This window comes from Tauraco erythrolophus, chromosome 19 (genome assembly GCF_009769465.1).
Source record: "Tauraco erythrolophus isolate bTauEry1 chromosome 19, bTauEry1.pri, whole genome shotgun sequence".
NCBI lineage: Eukaryota > Metazoa > Chordata > Aves > Musophagiformes > Musophagidae > Tauraco > Tauraco erythrolophus.
The window spans coordinates 14,508,319-14,529,428 of NC_141483.1; the positions used below are offsets into that span (position 1 = coordinate 14,508,319).

Genomic DNA, 21,110 nt, shown 5'->3' on the forward strand with positions numbered 1-21,110 from the left:
AAAGCACCGTTCCTGTTCCCCTCCCTCCTCCCGCTCCTCTTGGTGCCAATCACCCCCTGCCCGGCGTGATTGTGTGGTTTTTGGTTGGTTTTCCCCTCCAGCCTGGCTGAAAGCACCAGGTTACCTTCGCCAGCCAAGAGCACGGGCAGGCGAGCGGCGTGAGCGTGCCGAGCCGGCGCTCGTCGGTGCGCCTGAACTCGCTCGCCGCGGCACCGGCGATGACCGACACGGTGGTGGGCGGCAGTTCTGACCGGTGGATGTGCCCCAGCGACAGGACCATGTCTCTCCGGACCAGGTGAGAGGAGGGGGCCGGGGTCGCAGGGATGCTGCTGGGGAGGGAGGGAGGGAGGAGAGTCCCTCGGGGTGCAGCCGCCCCGCTCCTTCCTCTGGGGACATTGGGAACTGGGTTTGCGCCATCCGATGGGGCTGTTTTGCCATGGTGCCACCTAAACCCCCGGAGAAAGGTGGTGGGATGGAGCCACGGGTGCGCGTGCACCCCGGTGCCATCGCGGAGCGTCGTCCGGATGCCTTCTGCCGCGGCCGCTGTGCGCGTCTCCGTCGTGGATGGAGGGATGGGTGGGTGGTGGCAGCACCCGAGGGTGGGTGCTGGTTTTGGGTGCCCAGCTGATGCAGGGGATGGGCGAAGCTCGTGTTCGGAGCTCGCTGCCCTGCACCGCTTCGGAGGAGCAGTGGGGACCTGTGGAGAGGGACGCGCTGCTGGGGACCATCACCGCCGAGGCGGGCAGAGCGCTGGCAGCGCCCGGGCTGAGCTGTCCTCATCCCTTCTCTCCCCTAATCCTGTTCCCTCTCTTTCCCTGTGCCTCCCAGCAGCGAGAAGGAGCAGTAAGTATCTCACTTGCTTTTTTTATTTTTTTTTGGGGGGGCTATTGCTCTTTACCTGCCGCTCTGACGGTCTTGGGAGAGCAGCAAAAGCCTTGCCCTGAATACAAGAAAAAAACCAATTAATCTGGGGAAGCGTTGCACAGGGTTTTAATTAATTTTCAGGTTTAAGATCGTGCGGGTCAGCTCAGCCCAGGGGGAAAAAGACCCAGGAAAGGTCTTTTTTTAGATGAGCAGAAAGCTGAGGGGAGGAGAGACGTTTGCCTTTCGCATCCTTCGTTAGCGTTGCCTCTCTGCTGCCTGCTAATTTGCGGGGCTGAGCGGCAGACGGTGCCGTGCCAGTGGGTTAAAGCTGCCTGGCACCCGGGCCGGGCTCCATGTGCAAAAACGGTCTTTGGAAATGATGTCAGGAGAGGAAAAACTCCCGTGTTTGGTGAAACATACCCAAAAGAACACCCGCTCCTGCGGTGCCACCCCCCGGTACCGCCGTTCGCCAGCAAACCCTGCGGAGAGCAGGGTGGGAAAACACCCACGGCCACGGATGCTTAATGGAATTAATGAAAATGTTTTTTAAAAAATTGTTTTTTCTCCATATGAAACAAGTGTTTCCATGTGAAACCCCCCCAAACTAGAAATGAGAGCAGGCTTCCTGCTAGAAGGGAGCTTGGAGGGTGGGGAGGTATCGGATCCCTTCTTCCCAGGGCGTGGGAATTGGTGCCTGGCTATTGCCCGCACACGCGTGTGCGTGCACACGCATGATCCGCGGACGAAGCCTGGGCCCCCCCTCTCCCACAGGCTCCCCGCCGGCTGGGCAGCGCGGGGTGGCCAGCCCGACCGGCAGCGCAAGGGCGAGGAGCTGACGGACGAGGAGAAGGAGATCATCAACCGAGTCATCGCCCGGGCCGAGAAGATGGAGGAGATGGAGCAGGAGCGCATCGGGTAAGGTGGTGGTGACACCGGCACCGCGCTGCCGGGACGGCGGGGACCCCGAGCCTCGCTGGTGACCGCGGCAGGGGAAGGCGCTCGCTTGGCTGCTTTCCTGGGCAGCAGCTACTGCACTGCAGTGTTTCTCCTGAAAAAGAGCCCGGAGGGATCCGTTTGAGCTGGCGTTGGTCCTTGGCCAGGAGGAACCTGGAACAGGGGAGGGAGCCGCTCGGTGTGCCGCTGCCGCTCGGCGTGCCGCTGCCACTGCGCTCCGGACCGACAATTTATAGTCTCATTGACTTTTTATTTTTTTTTTTAATTGTTATTATTTTTTCAATCCAGAAGGGATCATTAATAACATCTCACTTCGGGGAGTGAAGCTGCTGCTGCTTTGCCCAATCCTGAGCCTGAGCACCCGTGAGCATGGGCAAAGCCGTGGCTCACCAAAAGGTGGTTTGGTCTCGTTTTGGGAAGGTGGATGGATCTGTCACCCCCTCCAGCCACATGTCCCAGTAGTTAATTGCTCCTGTCACCCAGAAATGAGCTGTTTGTGAAGCTGAACATGTCTCAGTGGTGCCCGTCCTCGGTGCTGGCCACACGGTGGGACTGGGTCCTGATGCTGCCCCAACCGCACCCGTGGTGGGGGGTACCCACGATCACCAGCGGGTGCTGGGGGGGTCCCCAGTGCCCACGCAAGATGTGCCCATGTTCACTTTTACCACATCTCTGCCCTGCCTGGGCAAAGGTGCTGAGTAGAATAATGCCAATAATTAGGTATGGACAGGCTGTGCTGGGGATGGTGTTCTGGAGGGGATCTCCGTAATCCCGTTTGTCGGGCGTCACGCCTTTTTTCATTAGAGGAACGTTTTATTCTTGCTGAGCTTAAGCAGCAACTGCTTTTGTTTTGGTTTGGGTTTTTTTTCGCTTTTTTTGCCTCCTTTGCAGGGAAAATAACTCCAGCCCAGGCAGGAACCGAGCTCTCTGCTGCCTTGGAGAACGTCAAAGCCCCTCTCATAGCTCTCCATCACTCTCCAACATGATGCTCTTTGGATTATGCTTAAATGAACTTCAGCAGTGGCGGGGGGAGAGAGATTTTTATTTTATTTTTCTTGGCTCTGTGCCTTCCTGCAGCTTGTACCAACCTGCAGAAACTGCCTTTTTACCCTCGTTAGCTGATCCGGATGAGGTTTCTCATCTCCATTCATGAAAAAGCTGGCGCGGAGCGCGGGGAGGCCGGCGGATGCGCCGGCGCAGCCCGTTTCCCCGCCGCGCGTAGGCGGAGCGGGAGCCGCGCCAGCTCCGCTGTCGTTGTTGGCTCGAGCAGCAAGGGCTGGAGGAGCCACGGCTACGGAAACGTGGGACAGCGGCTCCGTCACCCTCGTACGGAATCGCCCGTTCAGGAGCCGCTCGGACGTTATCCGGGGTTTCTCCTTGTATTACAAAATAATGCAGATTTCCAGGCTGGGGCTGGCAGGGATGCAGCGGTTGTGACCGTGTCACTTGGTTGGATGAGCCCTGGGAAAGCCTGATTTTTCTGTGGTTTTTGAGGGTTTTCTATTCCCATGAGGAAGGGGGAAAAAAAAAAAAAAAAAGGAAAATCCATTAAAAACCTGGTTTTGGTTAGTATAAAGAATAGATTACGTGAACAAATGTGCCTTCTGAAGGGGGAACATGCGGTAGATGGTTGGAGTTGTCTTCATGAGGGGATGTGTTGGAGCTTTATGTGCAATACCTGAGTGATGCTGAAGTCTCCAGCTGGGTGCTGGCTGCAAGCAGATGTCCTTGTGCTTTGAAGTCCCTCCGGATTTTTTGCCGTCCATCCCCCCTCCTGCATCCCCATCCTGCGAGCCCCTGGCCCGGCCGGGGCAGGGTGGGAACAAATCGATGCCGTTTGTTGAGAAGATGTTTGTGGAATCGAACTTTGTGTCAAATCCAGCTCCAATTAATCTCATGAAAGAGTATTTTTAGCAGCGGGGGTGGCTGGAGGCCGGTGGGATACGTGATCTGGATGCTGATGAGGATTGTAGGACAGGGACACTTTAGCGTGTTGGGTTTTTTTTTTGGCTGGGTCGTTGTCTCCCAGCGCAGAGAAGGGTAAGAGGAGCTGAAATCATCTTAAACCATGATACGGTGAGAGCGTGCCGGGCTCGAGCTGATGAAGGGCTTTACACCTGCCTGCGGATCAGGATAATCCTTTGGGGCAGTTTAGGGGCAGAGGGGCTGACGGCCAGCGGGCACAGGGCTCGGAGGGTGGCACAGACCTGTGGCAGGGATGGATCTGTCCTCATCCCTTCTCCCTCCCTGCTTGGCCTGGTCCTGCGCTCGGGGGTCCCTGCTGCCGCTCTGTGTCATCTCCCACCACGCGATGCTCCAGGAGCTGTAGGCGCTAATTGGCTCCATTGCGCACCTATGATTGGGTGCCATCGAGAACCCACCATCAGACCTAAGGAAGAAATTCTTCCCTCTGAGGGTGGTGAGGCACTGGACCAGGTTGCCCAGAGAAGTTGTGGATGCCCCATCCCTGGAAGTGTTCAAGGCCAGGTTGGATGGGGCTTTGGGCAACCTGGTGTAGTAGAGGGTTTCCCTGCCCATGGCAGGGGGGTTGGAACTAGATGATCTTTGAGGTCCCTTCCAGTCCAAACCGTTCTATGATTCTGTGATTCTAAGCCTGCTCCGCTCCCTAATGAGGTCCATTGCTCTCTCAGCACCGAAGAAAATATCATAAACCATCCCAAGTTAGAAATCGCTGTTTCTGGAGAGCTCCTCGCGGCACGGAGCCGGTTCTTCCAGGGCTGATGTGACACGTTGCTCTGACTGTTCCCCCATGTGTCACAGCCCCTCACCTTTCCTCGGAGAGGACCAGCTCTCGAGCAGGGTTGTGTTTGAATTTGGCTGCTTATTGCCGGGCTGACACGTGCCTAATGCTGGAGCAGATGGCTGAAGTCACTGGGGATTAAGTCATTAACCTTGGTGGCCGGCAGCAGAGATGCTCTCTCCGAGGACCACGGTCTCGTATTTTCTTCCTCGTGCTCAGACAACACAAAAATAAAAAGCAGGGCCGGGAAGGGCAGGGTAGTCACTGGATGCAGATAGAAATGCCTCCTGAGATGCCAGCTTCTAGAAGAGGTGAGGGTAATTCATGGCCAGAAGATGGCTCATGCGCTTCTTGAATTTTTGTGGGATTTTGATTTTTGTGTGGTTTCCCCCTCCCCCCCAAAAAAAAAAAACTCCTCTCTTGTTACCAAGACTGGGATGAACCTGCAAAATAACCACCCGCTGTAACAGGTTGCACCTGGAGTGATGCACCAGTGTGGGACAGGATCCTCAGAAACGCAAGGATCCCGCCGGCTTCCTTGGGCAGCTCCGCTCCGGAGCGGGGCTCTCGGTGGAGAAGGAGCCTCGGAAGTCCACCTGTAACAGCTCAAATGATGCTTTACCTTTAGTTACCTGTGTGCTTGTAAGGGGAGAAAATTGCTTCTAATTTTTCGTCCCGATGTTAATTATGTTTTCATGAATCTGTAGCTTGGCTGCTTTTCTTATCTCTTTTATACCGTTCAAATTAGCCTTAATTTAATATTCAGCCCTTTAAGGCACATGATTTCCCCACGGAGCCAAGTCAGCGCTGAATTCTGGAGGCACTTTGTGACCTCCTTTGTGTTTTACTTGAAATGTTTTTTGGTTTGCCACTGATCCAGGTGGCTGGATCCGTCCCCGCCCGGGTGCGGTGCCCCGGATTGGGTCCTTCTCCCACCCCTGCGCAAGCAGCTCCTGCTCTGCTGCATTAAACGTCCTCCCCGACGAGATTTAAAACCCATTAAGTGCATTTTTAGCCATTTATTTTTGCGGAGTGGCGATGAATATTTCAACAGACAAAGCTGTGCGTGCCTCTCCCACTGTTAAGGCTTCTTTCCCGGGATCATCAGCGCTTAATGCCGGCGACTCTCTGGATGGAGAAAATGCCGATGCCGTAGCGCTGTGAGTTTCCCTCCTTTGTAGGATCCAGCGATCCCTTTGCCGCATCCCTGCGGGACCCTCCGCCTGCCTGAAATCGTGGGAGGTGGCTCCGTGATGCTGGGAGATGTTTCTTCTATCTTCTTCCCATCACTGACCAGTACTAGTATTTCTTCGGCACGTGGCGGATGCTCTCCCTCTCCGTGGGGCTGTCTCTGGGTGCCAGGCTCAGCCAGCTCCCAGCCACTGGCTTCAATTACTCCTCTCGTTGGGTTTTTATTTTTTTTTTCTTCCCTATTTTAACAATTTGAAGTATGTTTCCTTCTCTTTGAAGTCAGCCGTACAGAGGCCGGAGGGATGGGCGCTGGGAAGTGCCCGTAACGGTAAAGACGACGTTGCCGTAGTCCTAGAGCAGGGGAGAGCGATGAGCCGGATGGCTGGTTTATGTGCAATAAAAATAAGAAATGAACAATCTCTAGGGAAGAGAGAGAGAGAAAAAGCTTTTGGGAAGGCAGAAAGCTTGTTCCTGGCTGCTACACAGGCAAGAGCAGGATCCCTCTGGGAAGCATTAGGTGCCGGAGAACAGCCGGTGCGTGGGGCTCCGGCTGGATGGAGCTGGAGGGAAATCTGCACTTTTTGCTCCCATTATCACCTTAATCTGGAGCTTCCCATCAGCCCATGGGTGTCGGTGTGGTACCCCCTTCCCAGGTCCTGCCCTCTTTCCATCAGGTTCACGCCAGGACTTAAAATCTTGACTTTTCATACAGCCCTCTCAGGGCAGTGTTTGAAATGGGGGCAAAAAGCCCAATTTCCCTGGCTCGGATGGATGTTTTAATTAGGCAGATGTGCTGTGTGTGACGTGGGTGCCACAGGTGTGTCCTGGCTGCTGGAGCTCTTCCACTGGTTTTAAAAAAAAAAACCCCAACCCTCTTAAGGAGCTGCTTCTGATAAATGAGAGACCAGGAAAGATTTTTGCAGCTGAATAATGAATCACTTGAAATGCAAAGGCTGGGTTTTTCTTTTTCCTTTTTTCTTTTTTTTTTTTTTTTTTTTTGCTTTGATTGTGCCATTTGTTCTAGTTTCTATAATAAGTTTGTTTGGGCTTGCAGATTTCCAACTGGAAGCTGCTGCTCTTGGAGCGAAGCTCCTGCAGCACCGAGGCGGGGATCAGCGGAGCGCGCGGGCTCGTACGTCTGCTTCGCTGCCAGGAAAAGAAAGGTTTTGCCCCAAAAACGCTTCCCCTGCTGAGGTGGGAGTGATGTGCTGCAACAGAAGCTGGATGTTGTTGGTTATTTGTCGTCACGGGGAACCTCACGTCGCACGTCGTGGGACGTGGGTTGGGAACCCGATGGGATGCGTTTCGTTTAAATATGAAGTGTTTGGGGAACAGCCAGCTTCCAGGTTTCTCCCAAATTCTGGCTCCATTGGCTGCCCAGCCCCAGTCCAGCTTTCCCATCTCCTTGCTGGGAGATGGATGGATGGATGTTCACTAACAGCAGTCAGGAGGCACCTCCGCATCCCTGAACGCGCACGAGTCTGGGGAGCTCAGCCCCGGCGTGGGGACGAGCGGGAAATTCTCCAGCAGGTTTTGGCACAGCCAGCGTCTTCCTCCGAAACGAGGCGTTGGGATAAGGCGGCTTCGGTCGGACAACGCGCACCGAGTCACGGAGCCACATCCCCGCTTTGGGCTTCGCTCCGTGGCTGATAAAATGCTTCGGGACGCTCCCGTTGACCGCGGCGAGTGTCCGACGGGGCATTTTATGAACTATAATAACTTACATGTTCCACGGGGTTTTATTTTTTCCCCCTCTCTTGCTGCTGTTCCTTTATCAAGCGCCCACGTACGATACCCCCGCGGCATTCCCGCGGGCTGCCGGCCGCCCTGCCAGCGGCTGGAGACCGACCGCGGAGGCACCGTCGCTGAGCGATCCCAAGGCGCTGGCAGCAGAGCTGTCGGAAACCCGAAGCTGTCGTCAGACACGGGGGGAAAACGTCTTTTTAAATCGTCGGGTGGTTCTCGTGGCCCGCGGCGTCGGTGGCTGTGTCACGTTCGGGTCAGGATGCCACGGGAGCGGATGGGTTGCGGCTCTCTGCGGGGGACTCGGGGGTCTCCTCCTCCCTTTCTTCGTTCCTTCTCTTTCCTCGCTGGACGGCGTAAATAATGCATCCTTTTTCCCTTCTAGTGCTATTTTTAGGGCCAGGATTCCGGGTTAACTGAGCGTACAACTCGCCTCCTGCTTCTGCTGCTGCTCCTGCTCCTCCTTTGCAAACTGCTTTTGCCACTGCTGGGCTGGTTTTTTGTTTTGCTTTGTTTTGTTTTTTCAGAAGTTACTTAACTGTTTATTTGTTGTGTTGTTTTTGTTATTTTTTTTCACCTTTGCAGTAAACAGATGTGTTTTTATAGCCTGTTCTTCAGGGCTTTTTGCATTTTACTCCAAGGGCTGAGAATTTCCATGAAATAGATAATATACAATTTTTTTTCTTAGAAAATGAGAAAATGAATTAATTCATTCAGTCCTCCTGCCAGAGCCCTTCCGAGATCTCCTCTCGCAGCTCTTCCGCAGGCAGTCGCTGGGACTGGGCGGGGGGAGAGGTTCCCATTTGGGGGGAAAAAAGATGTTTTACTGATGCCAAACGGCTTTGTGCAACGGTGCTGACCTGGGTGGGTTTTATGCACGTGTGCATATGTGGGAGCCAGGGCCGGTGCCCACCCCCTGGCAGCAACGGTGGACGTTCATATTGGTGCAATATAGAGCTATAGGGGAATATAATACTCCGACATGCCCCCTGGGACGTGTCTTTTTCCCCCGCTTGCGTTCCCATTGCTGGAAGAGGAGAAGCTCTGCTGGAAGCTGGGTTGAAGGCAGCTAGGTGCCCCTCGGGAGTGGGACCCCACATCCCAGCCGTGCTGGGTCTTTCCTGACAGTCTCTGTCCCCTCTCTGCCAGGAGACTCATGACCCGGCTGGAGGACATGCGGCGGAGCGTGCTGGGGGACGGGGTGAACCGCTGCATCCTCTGCGGGGAGCAGCTGGGGCCGCGGGGATCCGCCTGCGTCGTCTGCGAGGACTGCAAGAAGGTGAGGCACCCCCCAGTCCCATGTGTCCCCCACCCAGTCCCATCCATATACCCCCCCACCCAGTCCCATGCGTCCCCCCTGGTGCCAAAATGGGCACCTCGGTCCTTTGGCACACGTTTCGGTTGCCCGACCTCCCTCTGCACATGGCACAAGGGGACATCTCGGGGGGTTTCTGCCATCACCAGTGTTTGTGCCAGCAGAGCCCTCGTTAACCGCACGCTCCCGAGGGCTGACACTGGTGCGATGGGACCCGTCGGTGGCTGCCGCATCCTCGCTGCCACTCGGCGCTTTGTTTTCTCTGCAGAACGTCTGCACCAAGTGCGGGGTGGAGACCACCAACAGCCGGCCCCGCGCCATCTGGCTCTGCAAGATCTGCAGCGAGCAGCGGGAGGTGAGCGCGGCGCTTCGCCTGCCGCGGGGGGTTCCTGCCGGAGCGGGGCCCCGGTCCCACACTGTGCACTAGCCCCACCCTAGACCTCTAAGACGGGACCAGCTTCAGAGCGGGGGATGCTCCAGGGACTTTCAGAACCGATAAACCTTGCCCAGCTACTTAGAATCACAGAATGGTTTGAGTTGGAAGGGACCTCAAAGATCATCCAGTTCCAACCCCCCTGCCATGGGCAGGGACACCCTCCACTACACCAGGTTGCCCAAAGCCCCATCCAACCTGGCCTTGAACACTGCCAGGGATGGGGCAGCCACAGCTTCTCTGGGCAACCTGTGCCAGTGCCTCAGCACCCTCAGAGGGAAAAATTTCTTCCTTAGATCTAATCTAAATCTCCCCTCTTTCAGTTTAAAGCCATCGGCCCGTGTCCTGTCACTCCACGTCCTTGTCCAAAGCCCCTCTCCAGCTTTCCTGTAGCCCCTTTAGGTACTGGAAAACTGCTGGAAGGTCTCCCCAGAGCCTTCTCTTCTCCAGGCTGAACAGCCCCAACTCTCTCAGCCTGTCTCCAGAGCAGAGGTGCTCCAGCCCTCGGATCATCTTCATGGCCTCCTCTTGCCCCACTCCAGCAGCTCCATGTCCTTCTGATGTTGGGGACCCCAGAGCTGAACGCAGTACTTGAGTCAGGTTCTTATAGGATGACCTTGTTTTCTAGATAAAATACTCGTTTTTTTGTTTTGTTTTTTTTTTTTCTCTGCTCCAAACCAAAGTCCTGGGTTGAAGCCAGAGATCAGCTCCCTGCCATCGACTGCGTGTAAAAGCCAGAGAGTTAGTTAATTAGCAGGACGGGCCGCAGGGTCACTGCAGGGTATGGGGGTGCACATCCTTGGTGTTGCCTGCCAGAGGCAGACCCCAGTGAAGCAGGGGGGTGAAGGCTGCCGGGTCTGCACCCAGCATCACTCTCCTGCCCACCCTGAGACGTGGGTGCCACCCTGTTGCCTGCACCCCCAGGTGTGGAAGCGTTCCGGCGCCTGGTTCTTCAAGGGTTTGCCCAAGCAAGTGCTGCCGCAGCCGATGCCCATCAGCAAGAACAAGGCACCCCAAGCCCTGAGCGAGCCCAGCCCATCGGAGCCACCGGCCCAGGACCCGAAACTCCCCTCCCGTGCACCCACCCGAGGTAGGTGACAGCGGGGTGCTGACCCCCTCCCTGTATGCAAGGGGCAGGGGTCCTGCCAGTGAGGAGGTGGGTCTGGTCCCCATTGTTTGTGGGGGTGAGCCCTGGCAAAAAGCACCCTGTGTAGCTGCTGAGTGAGGGTCTGGGGTGCCCGGGCGGTGGTTCAGGCAGCAGCTGGGTATGAACATGGTGATGCAGAAGCCTCGGGAAAAATAAGAATAAGAATGAAAACGTGGGGAAGGAGAGGCAGCAGGGCCTGGGTGGGCATTGGTGAGGTGGGAGGGCTGCAGGTTCACCCCATCTCGCTCTGTTTGTGCCCCCCAAGGCCAGGCGGACGCCGGGCCCCCGGCCGAGCAGGACTCTGATGGTAAGCGCCAGCGCTCGCACCCTGCCCCGCGCTGCTGCCGCGGTGCCACCTGTGCTGAGCCCCGTCTCTCCTTCTCCCCATCCTTTCCCCACCGTGGGACCCTTCCTTGCTGCTGCCACCCACCATGCCGGGACCGAGTTATCCTGATCCTTCCCCACCTCCCGCACGTGCCAGGGCTGGAACGCTGTGGTTCAGAGCGCTGGGCAGAACGGTCGCCATCGGTGTCATTTCCCACTGCTGATTGATGTGGGGTTTTTTTCCTCGTTATTAACTGGCAGTCCTTAGAAACACTCCTCTTGGAAATTTTAGGATGCTCACGCGCACGTCGGAGCAGCCAACAGTTTGGTGTTCCCCACCGGAGCTGCCGGTGCCCTGTGCCCAGGCTTGTGCTGCGCACGGGGAGCGGAGCGGGGCGAGGACGCGGCGGTGGGTTTTATGGTTATACCTTGTCCCCCCCACCCCGCACTTGCAGCCCCCCAAGGCTCTGCCCTGCATCCTTGTGTTTAACGGTGATGCCAGCCCGTGGGGCTGTGTTAAGCAGCAGCAGCTGGTGCCTCCCGCTTGCAGGGGCAAAGCCATGTTCCTCGCCAGGACTCACCCATTTCTGACCCCATATATGCCATGTGCTGCTGTGGACCCGTGTCCTGCAGCCACTGGCACCAGCAGAAGCTGGGCTCAGGGCTCCTGCCCGGCCGCGTGCCGCGAGGGGTTCGTTTTGAACAACAGCCTCCGTTTTCATAATTTGGTGTCGTGGTGCCAAGGCAATGAGGTGACTTGACCCCTCTCCAGCACCAGCTGCTCCCAGCCGGGTGACAGTCAAGCTGAGAGCACCCCAGTGACTGCAAACCCTCCTCTTCCTCAGCAGCATGGAGCCAGTAAGAGGGAGCTGAGGACACAACCCACTCCCTGCAGCGGTCCCCTCAGTCTCACACTTCCTTTAGCCCAGGGCCCGTGTGATGGCGGTGACCCAGCTGGCAGGTGGCCCTCGGGGCACGGGAGGTTGTGTCGGCTGGTGCCCTGGGCCATGCTTGAGCTCTGAGCCTGGGGCTTCGCTCCCTGTTGGGTGAGCAGCAGGCAGGGGGAGTGGCACAGCCTCGTGCCGAGCCGTGCTCCTTCTAGCCCATGGCACTGCTCACCATGGGGACCCATCCTGTGCATCTGGGCGGTGGTCTTGGGGTGATCCCATGGCAGGGGTACCCATGGCGGGGAGTCCCCAGGCTTGGCTGCAGCCCGTGCTACAGCTCACAGCACCGGTGGGAGGCTGAGCCCAGCCTGGTTGTGCTGAGCCACGGTCTTCATCTTCCCACGCAGCAGCAGTTGGGGAAACCACTTAATTAAGACTATTTAATCGTGGTGGCAGCCGGTGCCCATTAAGCTTCCCGGCCCCGCAACAGGCTGCTTTTATTTAAGCCGGCAACTGGCCCACGGGTTGGCTTTGCCAGGCTCCGCAGGTCCCTCCTGGTGACCGGCATGCTCCTGATGTGCCCATCATTTTCCTAAAGCTCCCTTGGAAAATGACTTCTCGTGTCGCTGTTTCCGCCCCGCGGGGCTCCTGGGTGTGGATGCTCCTTTCCCCTCCTCCCTCCTCTCCCCATCCCGCCATCTGTTGCGTTTCGCTGTCTCCTTGTGCGCCCGCCGAGAGCCCGGCCAAGGGTAAACATCCCATTTGTGTCACAGCAAAGATTTATACCTGGCATCTCCGGCACGCGCCAGGTGAGCGCCGAGACCTTTTTCCATCACATCCACGGGCCGTAATTCATCACTGCAAAGGGGTCTCGGCACCCCGGCGCGTGTGGCTGGGATTTATCCGCTGGGCCGGCCGCTGCCGGCTGGCTGGGAGCGAGGGGCAAAGGCAGCTGTCGCCGATGTCTCGCTGATAAACGGGAGATGATGAGCAGAAAGAAAATATGATCCCCTCATCCCAGGGAGCGCGGCGCTGCGATGGCATTAGGGGGTTGATGGGCACTGGGGACCGGCTGCTGGATGCCTCTGTCCTTGTTTTCCCGCTGTGTCCTTGGGCTTTCCCAACCGCCGTGTGCAGGTTTGGTGGTGCTGAGCCCTCCTGCTGCCCTGCAGGTGCCAGGCGGCCAGTGGTCCCCGAGGCACTGCGGGTGATGCTGCAGCGGCTCTACCCATCCTCTTCCTCCTCCTGCTCCCGCCTGGGCTGGGCATCGTCCTAGCAGCTGCTCTCAGGGCCGACTTTGGGGCTGGGTGGGCGCTCGGGTGCCAGCCTCACCACTGCCTTCACCCCTCTTCTGGCAGGCAACGACGCAACGGTGGCTGCCCGGGGCAGCCACGCGGTGCCCGGCCGCAAGCCGGCCGAGGGGAGACCGGGCCCGTGTGGCAGCGAGAACGCCGGCGGGGACACCGATGGCCGCGATCACGCTGCCGAGAGCGGGGTCAGCAGGAGCCCTGGTGAGAGCTGCGCTCGGCGCATGGTTCTGTGTGCTTGGTACACACGTCTGCACAACACACAGGAGGAGAGGGCTGGGGGGCACGAAGCTGGCAGCCGTACGAGGGTCGTCTCTGCTCGTCGTGCAGGACTAAGTGACGCTGAGGGATTTCCATTGCGGAGCACCAGGACCCCTATTTTACGCCGCTGCGTGGGGTTTGCTGACGGGGAGGTCTGGGCTGTTGGCAGGGTCGGGGGGAGGCGAAGGGGGATCCCCGTCCCTTCCTCTGCATGCAAGGAGGAGGGGCAGGATCCTGCCATGCTTTTCCTGGCAAAGGGGCATCTCATGACCCATGGAATGATGTGGATTTGAAAAGCCCCATGTAGAGCGTGAGAGCAGCAGGTGCCCCGTGGCCAATCCTCCCTTCTCCTCGCAGGTGTGAAGCGGACCAACTCCCTGCAAGCCTCGCGGCCACCCCCACCAGCCACTGCTGGCCCCGCTCCTGCTCCTGGTCCAGCAGCATCCCCAGGTAGGACGTGATGGGGCTGTGGCCGGGGTGTTTGGTTGGTCCCCAGCGGGGACACCTCGATGCCTCGCCATGGGCAGGGACCCCCTGCTTGGGGCAGTGCTGGGGTGGGACAGGGATGGAGGGCATCACCCAGGTGAACGCTCCAGTAATGCCACGTCTGTCCCCAGCACCGCCAGCAGTGGGAAGGCCGGGTCCCGGGGCAGGCGGCCGCTTCCCGGAGAGACAAGGTAAAATTCGGCTGCCTGCGAGGGGCTGGGGGGCAGGGGGTGCGGGGGGCTAACAGGGTCCCTCCCGCAGTGAGCCCACCGCTGGGACCCGCGGAGCCAGTCGGTGCTGCTGCCAGGGAGGAGCGAGGAGGGGGCTATGCCATGCCCCCCACCAGAGAGGAGAGGCCAGCCCGGCCGCCCCCCGTCACCCCACCGGTGCCCACTGCCCCGCTGCGGCAGCCGCCCCAGGAGGAGGAGGAGGAGGACGCCAACAGCTACGACTCTGATGAAGGCAGTATGTACCCGGGGTGCCCGGCCAGAGGGGAGGTAGTGGTTTCTTTGGGAAACGTGGGATTTTGAGGAGGTGGTTGTTGGGGGACTGGGACTTGCACCGTAAGGTCGTGGGTCTCCGGGAGGGAGGGTCCTTGGGGAAGATCTCAGAGTTCTGTCATTTGCTCCCCTAAAAGGGAACTTGCTGCGTGAGGGCGAGCATCTGTGGCAAGGCAGCTTGCTTCCAGTGCCCAAAGGGGCTGCGGGAAAGCTGGAGAGGGGCTTTGGACAAGAGCGTGGAGTTATAGGATGAGGGGTGATGGCTTTAAACTAAAAGAGGGGAGATTTTGGTGAGATCTAAGGAAGAAATTTTTTCCAGTAAGGGTGGTGAGGCACTGGCACAGGTTGCCCAGAGAAGCTGTGGCTGCTCCATCCCTGGAAGTGTTCAAGGCCAGGTTGGATGAGGCTTCGAGCAACCTAGTGTAGTGGAGGGTGTCCCTGCCCATGGCAGGGGAGTTGGAACGGGATGATCTCGAAGGTGCCTTCCAACCCAAACCATTCCATGATTCAGTGTGGGAATCATGCTCGGGTAGGAGCCGATGGACCCAGCTGAGGTTCTGTGCTAACTCCTTCATCCCTGTGATCTTTTCCTGGTGAGCACTTGAGCACAAGCATGAGCTGATTCCCAGCAAATCAAAACGAGGGCTAAGCCTCAGGAGGAGATGCTGGCCACCTGAGCCAGAGCACCTTCTCGGGGTGGCCCCTGGGGTGGCATTGCCTCCCTGAGCTGTGCCCACAGAAGGATTCATACCATTACCTCCTCCTTTGCTTGATGAATATCCAAATCAGCTCAAAAGCTGCAGGCTGCCCTCTCGGTACCCCGGGCAGCTCCACTTCTGCAAAGCTTTGATGACCAGAGCTCGTGAATCTGTCCGGGTCCATGTGTGACCGTTTGGCTGATGGGTTAAACGGCTTTTCATTTGAACTGCAAATCTTTCTAATTATTACTAATCGGGGCTTATTAAACACAGTTATTGGCTGGGATTTTAATTTCCGACTCCTCCTCCTCTCTCCTGCTGTCAGCCACGCTGGGAGCACTGGAGTTCAGCTTGCTCTATGACCAGGAGAACAGCTCCCTGCACTGCACCCTCATCAAGGCCAAAGTAAGTGGTTCCCTCTTTTCCCCTTCTTTTTACTGATTTAAGTCTGTCTGGCTCCCAGCTCACCTGGTGTGATGGGCTGGAAGCCACGTGGCCGCTGGCGAAGGCCGCTGCCCTGGGAGACCCCACCCAGTGCTGTTGGCACTGGTGCTCCTACTTGGGAAGGAGACATCTACGGGGCTTTTCCTCGAATGGGTCCGAGAGGTCTGTAGAGCTTTTCCTTGAGTGGGTCTGATTTTTCAGCACATCGTGACACCCACGCTGGCTCGAGGCAGAGAACGAGGCTCTTGGCTTGCTGGACACATCTTCTCTTTATTGAGTCACTTCACGGGTAGCTTGTCTCTCCTCCCTGGCTCTACTTAAGGAGGATCCATGCCCTGTGTTTTCTTTCTTGTCTTTCAGGGCTTAAAACCAATGGACTCAAACGGGCTGGCAGATCCTTACGTCAAGCTGCACCTCTTGCCTGGAGCCAGCAAGGTGAGGCTTTGGGTGTGTTTTGGGCTGGAGATGCAGCAGAGGTTTCTGGAATCCCCCCTGAGGTCCCCACCTTGCGTCAGGCTTCCTCCCCTGGATTTCTCCGCATGGTCTCTCGCTGCTGCTATTTCACCCAGGAGGTATCTCTGAAAAGCGACGATGCTCGCAGATGCCCTCCCGTAGCGGAGGAGCAGCTCATCCTGCAGACAGGGAGCTGCGTAGGGATGGAGGGGGCCTCCAGAGGCGGTGGCACCGTCAATGCATCGCCAAACATCTGACACAAAAACCTAATCGTTACCAGAGTTTGAAAGATCCGTTGGCTTTGAAGTTGCAGCATGCTCTCGTTAGTGTGGTGAAGAAATAATCATTGAGTAAACTCCCTCCTCATCCAAGAAAGCCTTGGGAATCTCACTCCCTAGCCCAGCTAAGCTGATCTTGGTGGGGGAAACTTTGAGGATGGATGACCACCACTGGCCCGGTGCCTGAGGGGTGCTGGCTCCTGGCTCAGAGTTTTCCTTGGAGGACCTAAGTGTAAAACAAGGGGGAAACTGATAATATAAACCATTGGATGGATAGTTACGGATTTACTCTACGTGTGGGGACTTTCTGGCCACCTCGTCTAGTGCAGAGTTAATCAAGGTGTCATGCGCTTGGGATTTGCTTTGATTTCTCTCACTCTCTCGTTTGCTGATCTGCCTTTTAGTTTTTTATTTTGCACCCGTGTTTCTGAAAGACACATGAACCAGTGGCAGAGCTCCTCGTTTCCCAAGGTGTCACCTCCTTTAGACCACCACTACCCTCCTCTGCCAATAGCCTGAATGTAGGTGGGGAGGAGTTCGGGGGTGTAATTACGCCGTGTTTTGGTTTGTGCCGTAGTCAAATAAGCTGAGAACGAAGACTCTGCGCAACACCCGTAACCCCGTGTGGAACGAGACCCTGGTGTACCACGGCATCACAGACGAGGACATGCAAAGGAAAACCCTCAGGCAAGCCGAGGAGCTGGGGTGTCCCGCGGTTCGGTGGGATGGGGACCGTGGGTCTCCTCGCGAGCCAGCCTTCCTCCAGAGGGCACCGGCAGCAACGCGCGGGTGTTGATAGGGCACCTGGAAATGCAGAGGTTTTGGTCAAAATGAACATGCTTCACGTGAACGTGCTGATTTTGGTGGTCCTTTTTAAAAGAGACAGAAAGACGTTTTGACTGGTCTCATTATTATTCTTATCAGCACAGAGATGTGGGTGTTGCACATCTGTGCGTGGTTTGACAGCGCCCCAGCAAAGCGTTTAGGCGTCTCTAAAAATCTGTGGCATTTCCTTCCTGCAGCAAATTTCCACCTTCTGATTTCTTGCCCCATCTCAGAGCACATGTTAAAAGTGTTGATTTTTCTGGCAAAACAAGTGTGGTCTTCTGACATCTTTTTGTCGGAGGAGAACCAGATGGATGGAGGCTTTGATGGTGCTTTGCTTTGTCCACCCCCCGAGCAGTGCCCTTGCTGAGGTGGTCTTGTGTTCTGGAGCCAGGTACCGCTCCAGCCTGGTTGATGTTTCCCTTTCCTGTTCCCTTCAGGATCTCTGTGTGCGATGAAGACAAATTTGGCCACAATGAGTTTATTGGAGAAACTAGAGTTTCCTTGAAAAAACTCAAAGCCAATCAGAAAAAGAACTTCAACATCTGCTTGGAGAGAGTAATACCCGTGAGTTTTGGTGAAACGTCTTTCCGCTACCGTTGAGGTTGCTACCAAATAACATGTGAGGGAGCTAGTGGTGGGCTTGGAGCTGGAACCAGCCAAGAGCTGTAGGTGCTTGGCTTCACTGGCATCTTTAGGAGTCGGATTCCCACCTGTGTCTGGGCTGATGTGACACTTGAAGGCCAGGAGATAAGAGCGTGGTGGGAATCCAGGGGAAGTGACTCCGGGGGCCTCTCCAGCCTATGCTGATGTATGTCCCTGTGGAGGAGAGGGAGGTTGCTTCATCCCTGAACTCTGCTCTCCAGTGCTGCGGGCAAGGTGCTGAGTCTGCTGAGGTGGAGGTTGATGGAGCAGATGAACATACTTGAGCCGCCGAGTCCAACGAAAGAGCTGAGCTGGGCTCCTGGGAGTGTTTGTGCTGTAGGATGGTGCCTCTCCCAGATGGAGTCACTCATGGCTGTCTCTCTTTTTCCCTTCCCCATCAAAGATGAAGCGTGCTGGAACAACTGGCTCATCCCGTGGGATGGCACTGTATGAAGAGGAGGTAAGAGTCCTTGGAGGACAACATGCTCCATGCACGTTTCACCCATCACCTCTCCTGTACGAGCCCAATTTTCCACGCCCCTGTCATGGAGATACGAGGTTCCATTGTATCCATCTTCTCTCATCTGCTCTGCAGTTGACAGTCTTCCTCGCTCAGCCCCCATGTCCCCATCTCTGGTCACTTCCTCTTGCAGGTAGACCGTGGCGGGGATGTGGAGGAGCGTGGGAAGATCCTCGTGTCCCTCATGTACAGCACCCAGCAGGGCGGCTTGATCGTGGGCATCGTACGCTGCGTGCACTTAGCAGCTATGGATGCCAACGGATACTCGGACCCTTTTGTTAAACTGTAAGTGGGAGCGGGCGACGGCGTAGCACGGTAACGCGTGGTCATGGAGCCACCGCTGTCCTTGGGCAGCAGCTGATGGGCTGAGAGCTCCTTCCGAAACCTCTGGAGAGAGGAGAGCATTTCTGAAGCACCTTGAGACCTCACGCAGCAGCGAGCTGCCCTCCGGCGATGCCTGTGCAAGGTGGTAATGCCCCTGCTGTGGCCAAAGCTGGGCGAGACTGACCCAGCCCTTGGGTCCCTCTGCTCCCCGTAGGTTCCCAAATGGACAGACCCAACAACCATCTCATAGCTGCAGAGCTGGAGGACAGGAGGTCCTTCTCCCCAGCTCTGACCCACCATGGATGCCGGGCAGGTGTGGCTTGATGTCCCTTCATGCTGACGAGGAGCACAGGCCCCACTTGCTGCCCCATAAGCCCGGGTGCTGGTTGCAGCGGAGAGCCCAGGGCTCGCCCAGCTGTGCCCGTCCCTGTCCTGTCCCATGTCTGCTGCAATTTTTTTCCTATATTTCTCCCCATCTCTCTCTGCGTTCCCACCTTCTTGGCTGGGTTTTCCATTAACCAGGCTCAGTGACGGGCCATGCCATCACCCTGGTCTGCTGGCGACCGGCCCAGCTGCTCCTTTGCCATGTTCTCCAACCATTTCAGCCACTCCCCACTGTTGGCCTTGGTTCCTCCCCAGCAAAATGAAGAGTTCACCAAGGCTTTTGCTCCGTAAAACACCAAAAACCATCTCTTTAGCCCAGCTTGGGGGGAAAAAAAAGACTTGGGAGCGATGCCTGGTTTGGAAGAATGTCAAGAGCACGTGCGCTTTTGGTGTCTGAACGTTACAACCCAGGGAGAAAAATAGGAGCGTTCAGGATTTTACTGATTATCCATTTATTTTAGGTGATTTCAGAAGGTGGGAAGAGAGACTGGCTAACCCATTTCTTTGCCTTAAATATCTTCAGTTGCTTTTTTTCTAGCCCCAAACCTCACTTGTTTTGAGCTCATAAACTCTCACGCTGTTCTTGCACTGGAGTTTTGAGCTGTTTTCTGTTGCCCCCAGTTGGTTGAAGCCTGACATGGGAAAAAAGGCCAAGCACAAGACACAGATTAAGAAGAAAACGTTGAATCCCGAGTTTAACGAGGTAAGGACAGATCTAATTTTTGTATTATTAAATCAGTGCAGCCAATTACTACATTGCATGGAGGAGATGGACGACAAAACTCCCCCGGGTTTGGTTCCTTGCTCCTTTCCCCTTTCCACACCCAGGGATATTTTAGGAATGACTTTGCCATGGGTGATCTCACCAGCTCAGTGCTGGGCAGCACCAGTACACACCAAAACCTCCCTGCTGCTGGTGCTGCCGACTCCGTGTCCCCCTGGCCAGGGGTGTGGGTGGGATGAGCGTCCCTGGGGGGTCCCGCGGCCGGTGCTGCCTTGATGGGACACCTGGAAAACGTTGACTTAGATACAAGGGGTGAGCATGGCTTATGGGCTTGTGCAGCGTGCCGTGGTCCTGGGAGGAGGAGGAGCGTTTGCTCTTCGTTAATGTATTTTCCATATCCTCTCGCTGGATTTTGAATTCAGGCTGTTCAGAGAGTTTCCTGAACTGTGATTTTCTGGGTGTATTTTTCTGGAATGCTTGGGGTGACGTTGGATGTTCTCCTTCTGTAGGAGTTCTTCTACGATATAAAACACAGCGACCTGGCCAAGAAGTCACTGGACATTTCTGTCTGGGATTACGACATCGGAAAATCGAATGATTACATCGGTGAGCTGCTCGGGGGTGCGGTTTTGATGGCTGGTACAGCACCAGCTGTACACGAGGCATGCGTCGGTCACAATCACAGAATGCTTTGGGTTGGAAGGGACCTTCAAGACCATCTAGTTCCAACCCCCCTGCCATGAGCAGGGACACCTTCCACTACAGCAGGTTGCTCAAAGCTTCATCCACTCTGGCCTTAAACACTTCCAGGGATGGACCTGTGAGGAACCCCAGGTTGAGCTTTGAAATGGGACCACACAGGTTGGTCGGGCACTTGCACCAGGCCATCAGATACAGTGCACCCGCTGTACTGCCCCATCTGTGCAGGCAGAGCAGCTCTAGTAGTTTCTACTGAATTTTAAATCCAGGAGGTGGAGAGAAATGCCCTGAACGTGGGGTCTGTCCCTCATGGAAATCGTTAAGTGGAACATCAACATCATCTCTGAATATGATGTCTCTTCTCCTCCCTCTCTCCCAGGCGGCTGTCAGCTCGGCATCACGGCGAAGGGGGAGCGCTTGAAACACTGGTACGAATGCTTGAAGAACAAGGACAAGAAGATTGAACGCTGGCACACCCTCCAAAACGAGAACCACATCGCCAGTGATTAAAGGGAGCCGCTGCCCGAACCTCCCCAAACGGCCCATCCTCTGCCAAGCCCTGTAGATCTCCGATGTCCGTCTTCCAGCGCAGTCACGCCTTGCTACACGCCCATGGTCCCAGGGCAGCGACGCTCTTCTGCCTCCTCCGAGCATCCTCCATGCCCTGTCCTCACCTCCACCTGAAAACTAACCCAGATCTTTTGTATTCACTTCCTTTGGGGGTTTTTTGCTTGGTCTTTTTTTGGGGGGGAGGAGGCCACTGAATTATCCTGGTGTGTAATTTTGTCAAGCAATAGTTATCCTCCGACTGTTCCTCTTTCTCACTAGTCTCACGCACGCCGTGATAGCCTTCCCGTTGTGTGTGTGATGCTCTGTGTTCCTCCAGCCTCCGCTCGTGTGGCTCGTCCCATCACCACCAGCTCCGGGCTCCTTTATCTCCCAG

The 21,110-nt window shown here is 56.4% G+C and overlaps 1 protein-coding gene across 2 annotated transcripts; it reads left to right on the plus strand.

The window, feature by feature from the left end:
- Positions 1-218: 218 nt before the first annotated feature.
- RPH3A (rabphilin 3A) lies at positions 219-20,677 on the plus strand. Of its 2 annotated transcripts, XM_086623406.1 has the most exons (20): positions 219-295; positions 829-843; positions 1,636-1,779; positions 8,663-8,792; positions 9,097-9,183; positions 10,186-10,351; positions 10,674-10,715; positions 12,978-13,130; positions 13,545-13,637; positions 13,805-13,864; positions 13,935-14,138; positions 15,197-15,276; positions 15,676-15,750; positions 16,624-16,733; positions 17,312-17,438; positions 17,920-17,976; positions 18,170-18,321; positions 19,366-19,447; positions 19,978-20,074; positions 20,547-20,677. In XM_086623406.1, the coding sequence occupies exons 1-20, from the start codon at positions 219-221 to the stop codon at positions 20,675-20,677; spliced, it is 2,082 nt and encodes a 693-aa protein (XP_086479532.1). The 2 variants fall into 2 exon arrangements, with proteins under 2 accessions (XP_086479532.1, XP_086479533.1); XM_086623407.1 differs by lacking the exons at positions 829-843; positions 10,674-10,715.
- The last annotated feature ends 433 nt before the right edge of the window (positions 20,678-21,110 follow it).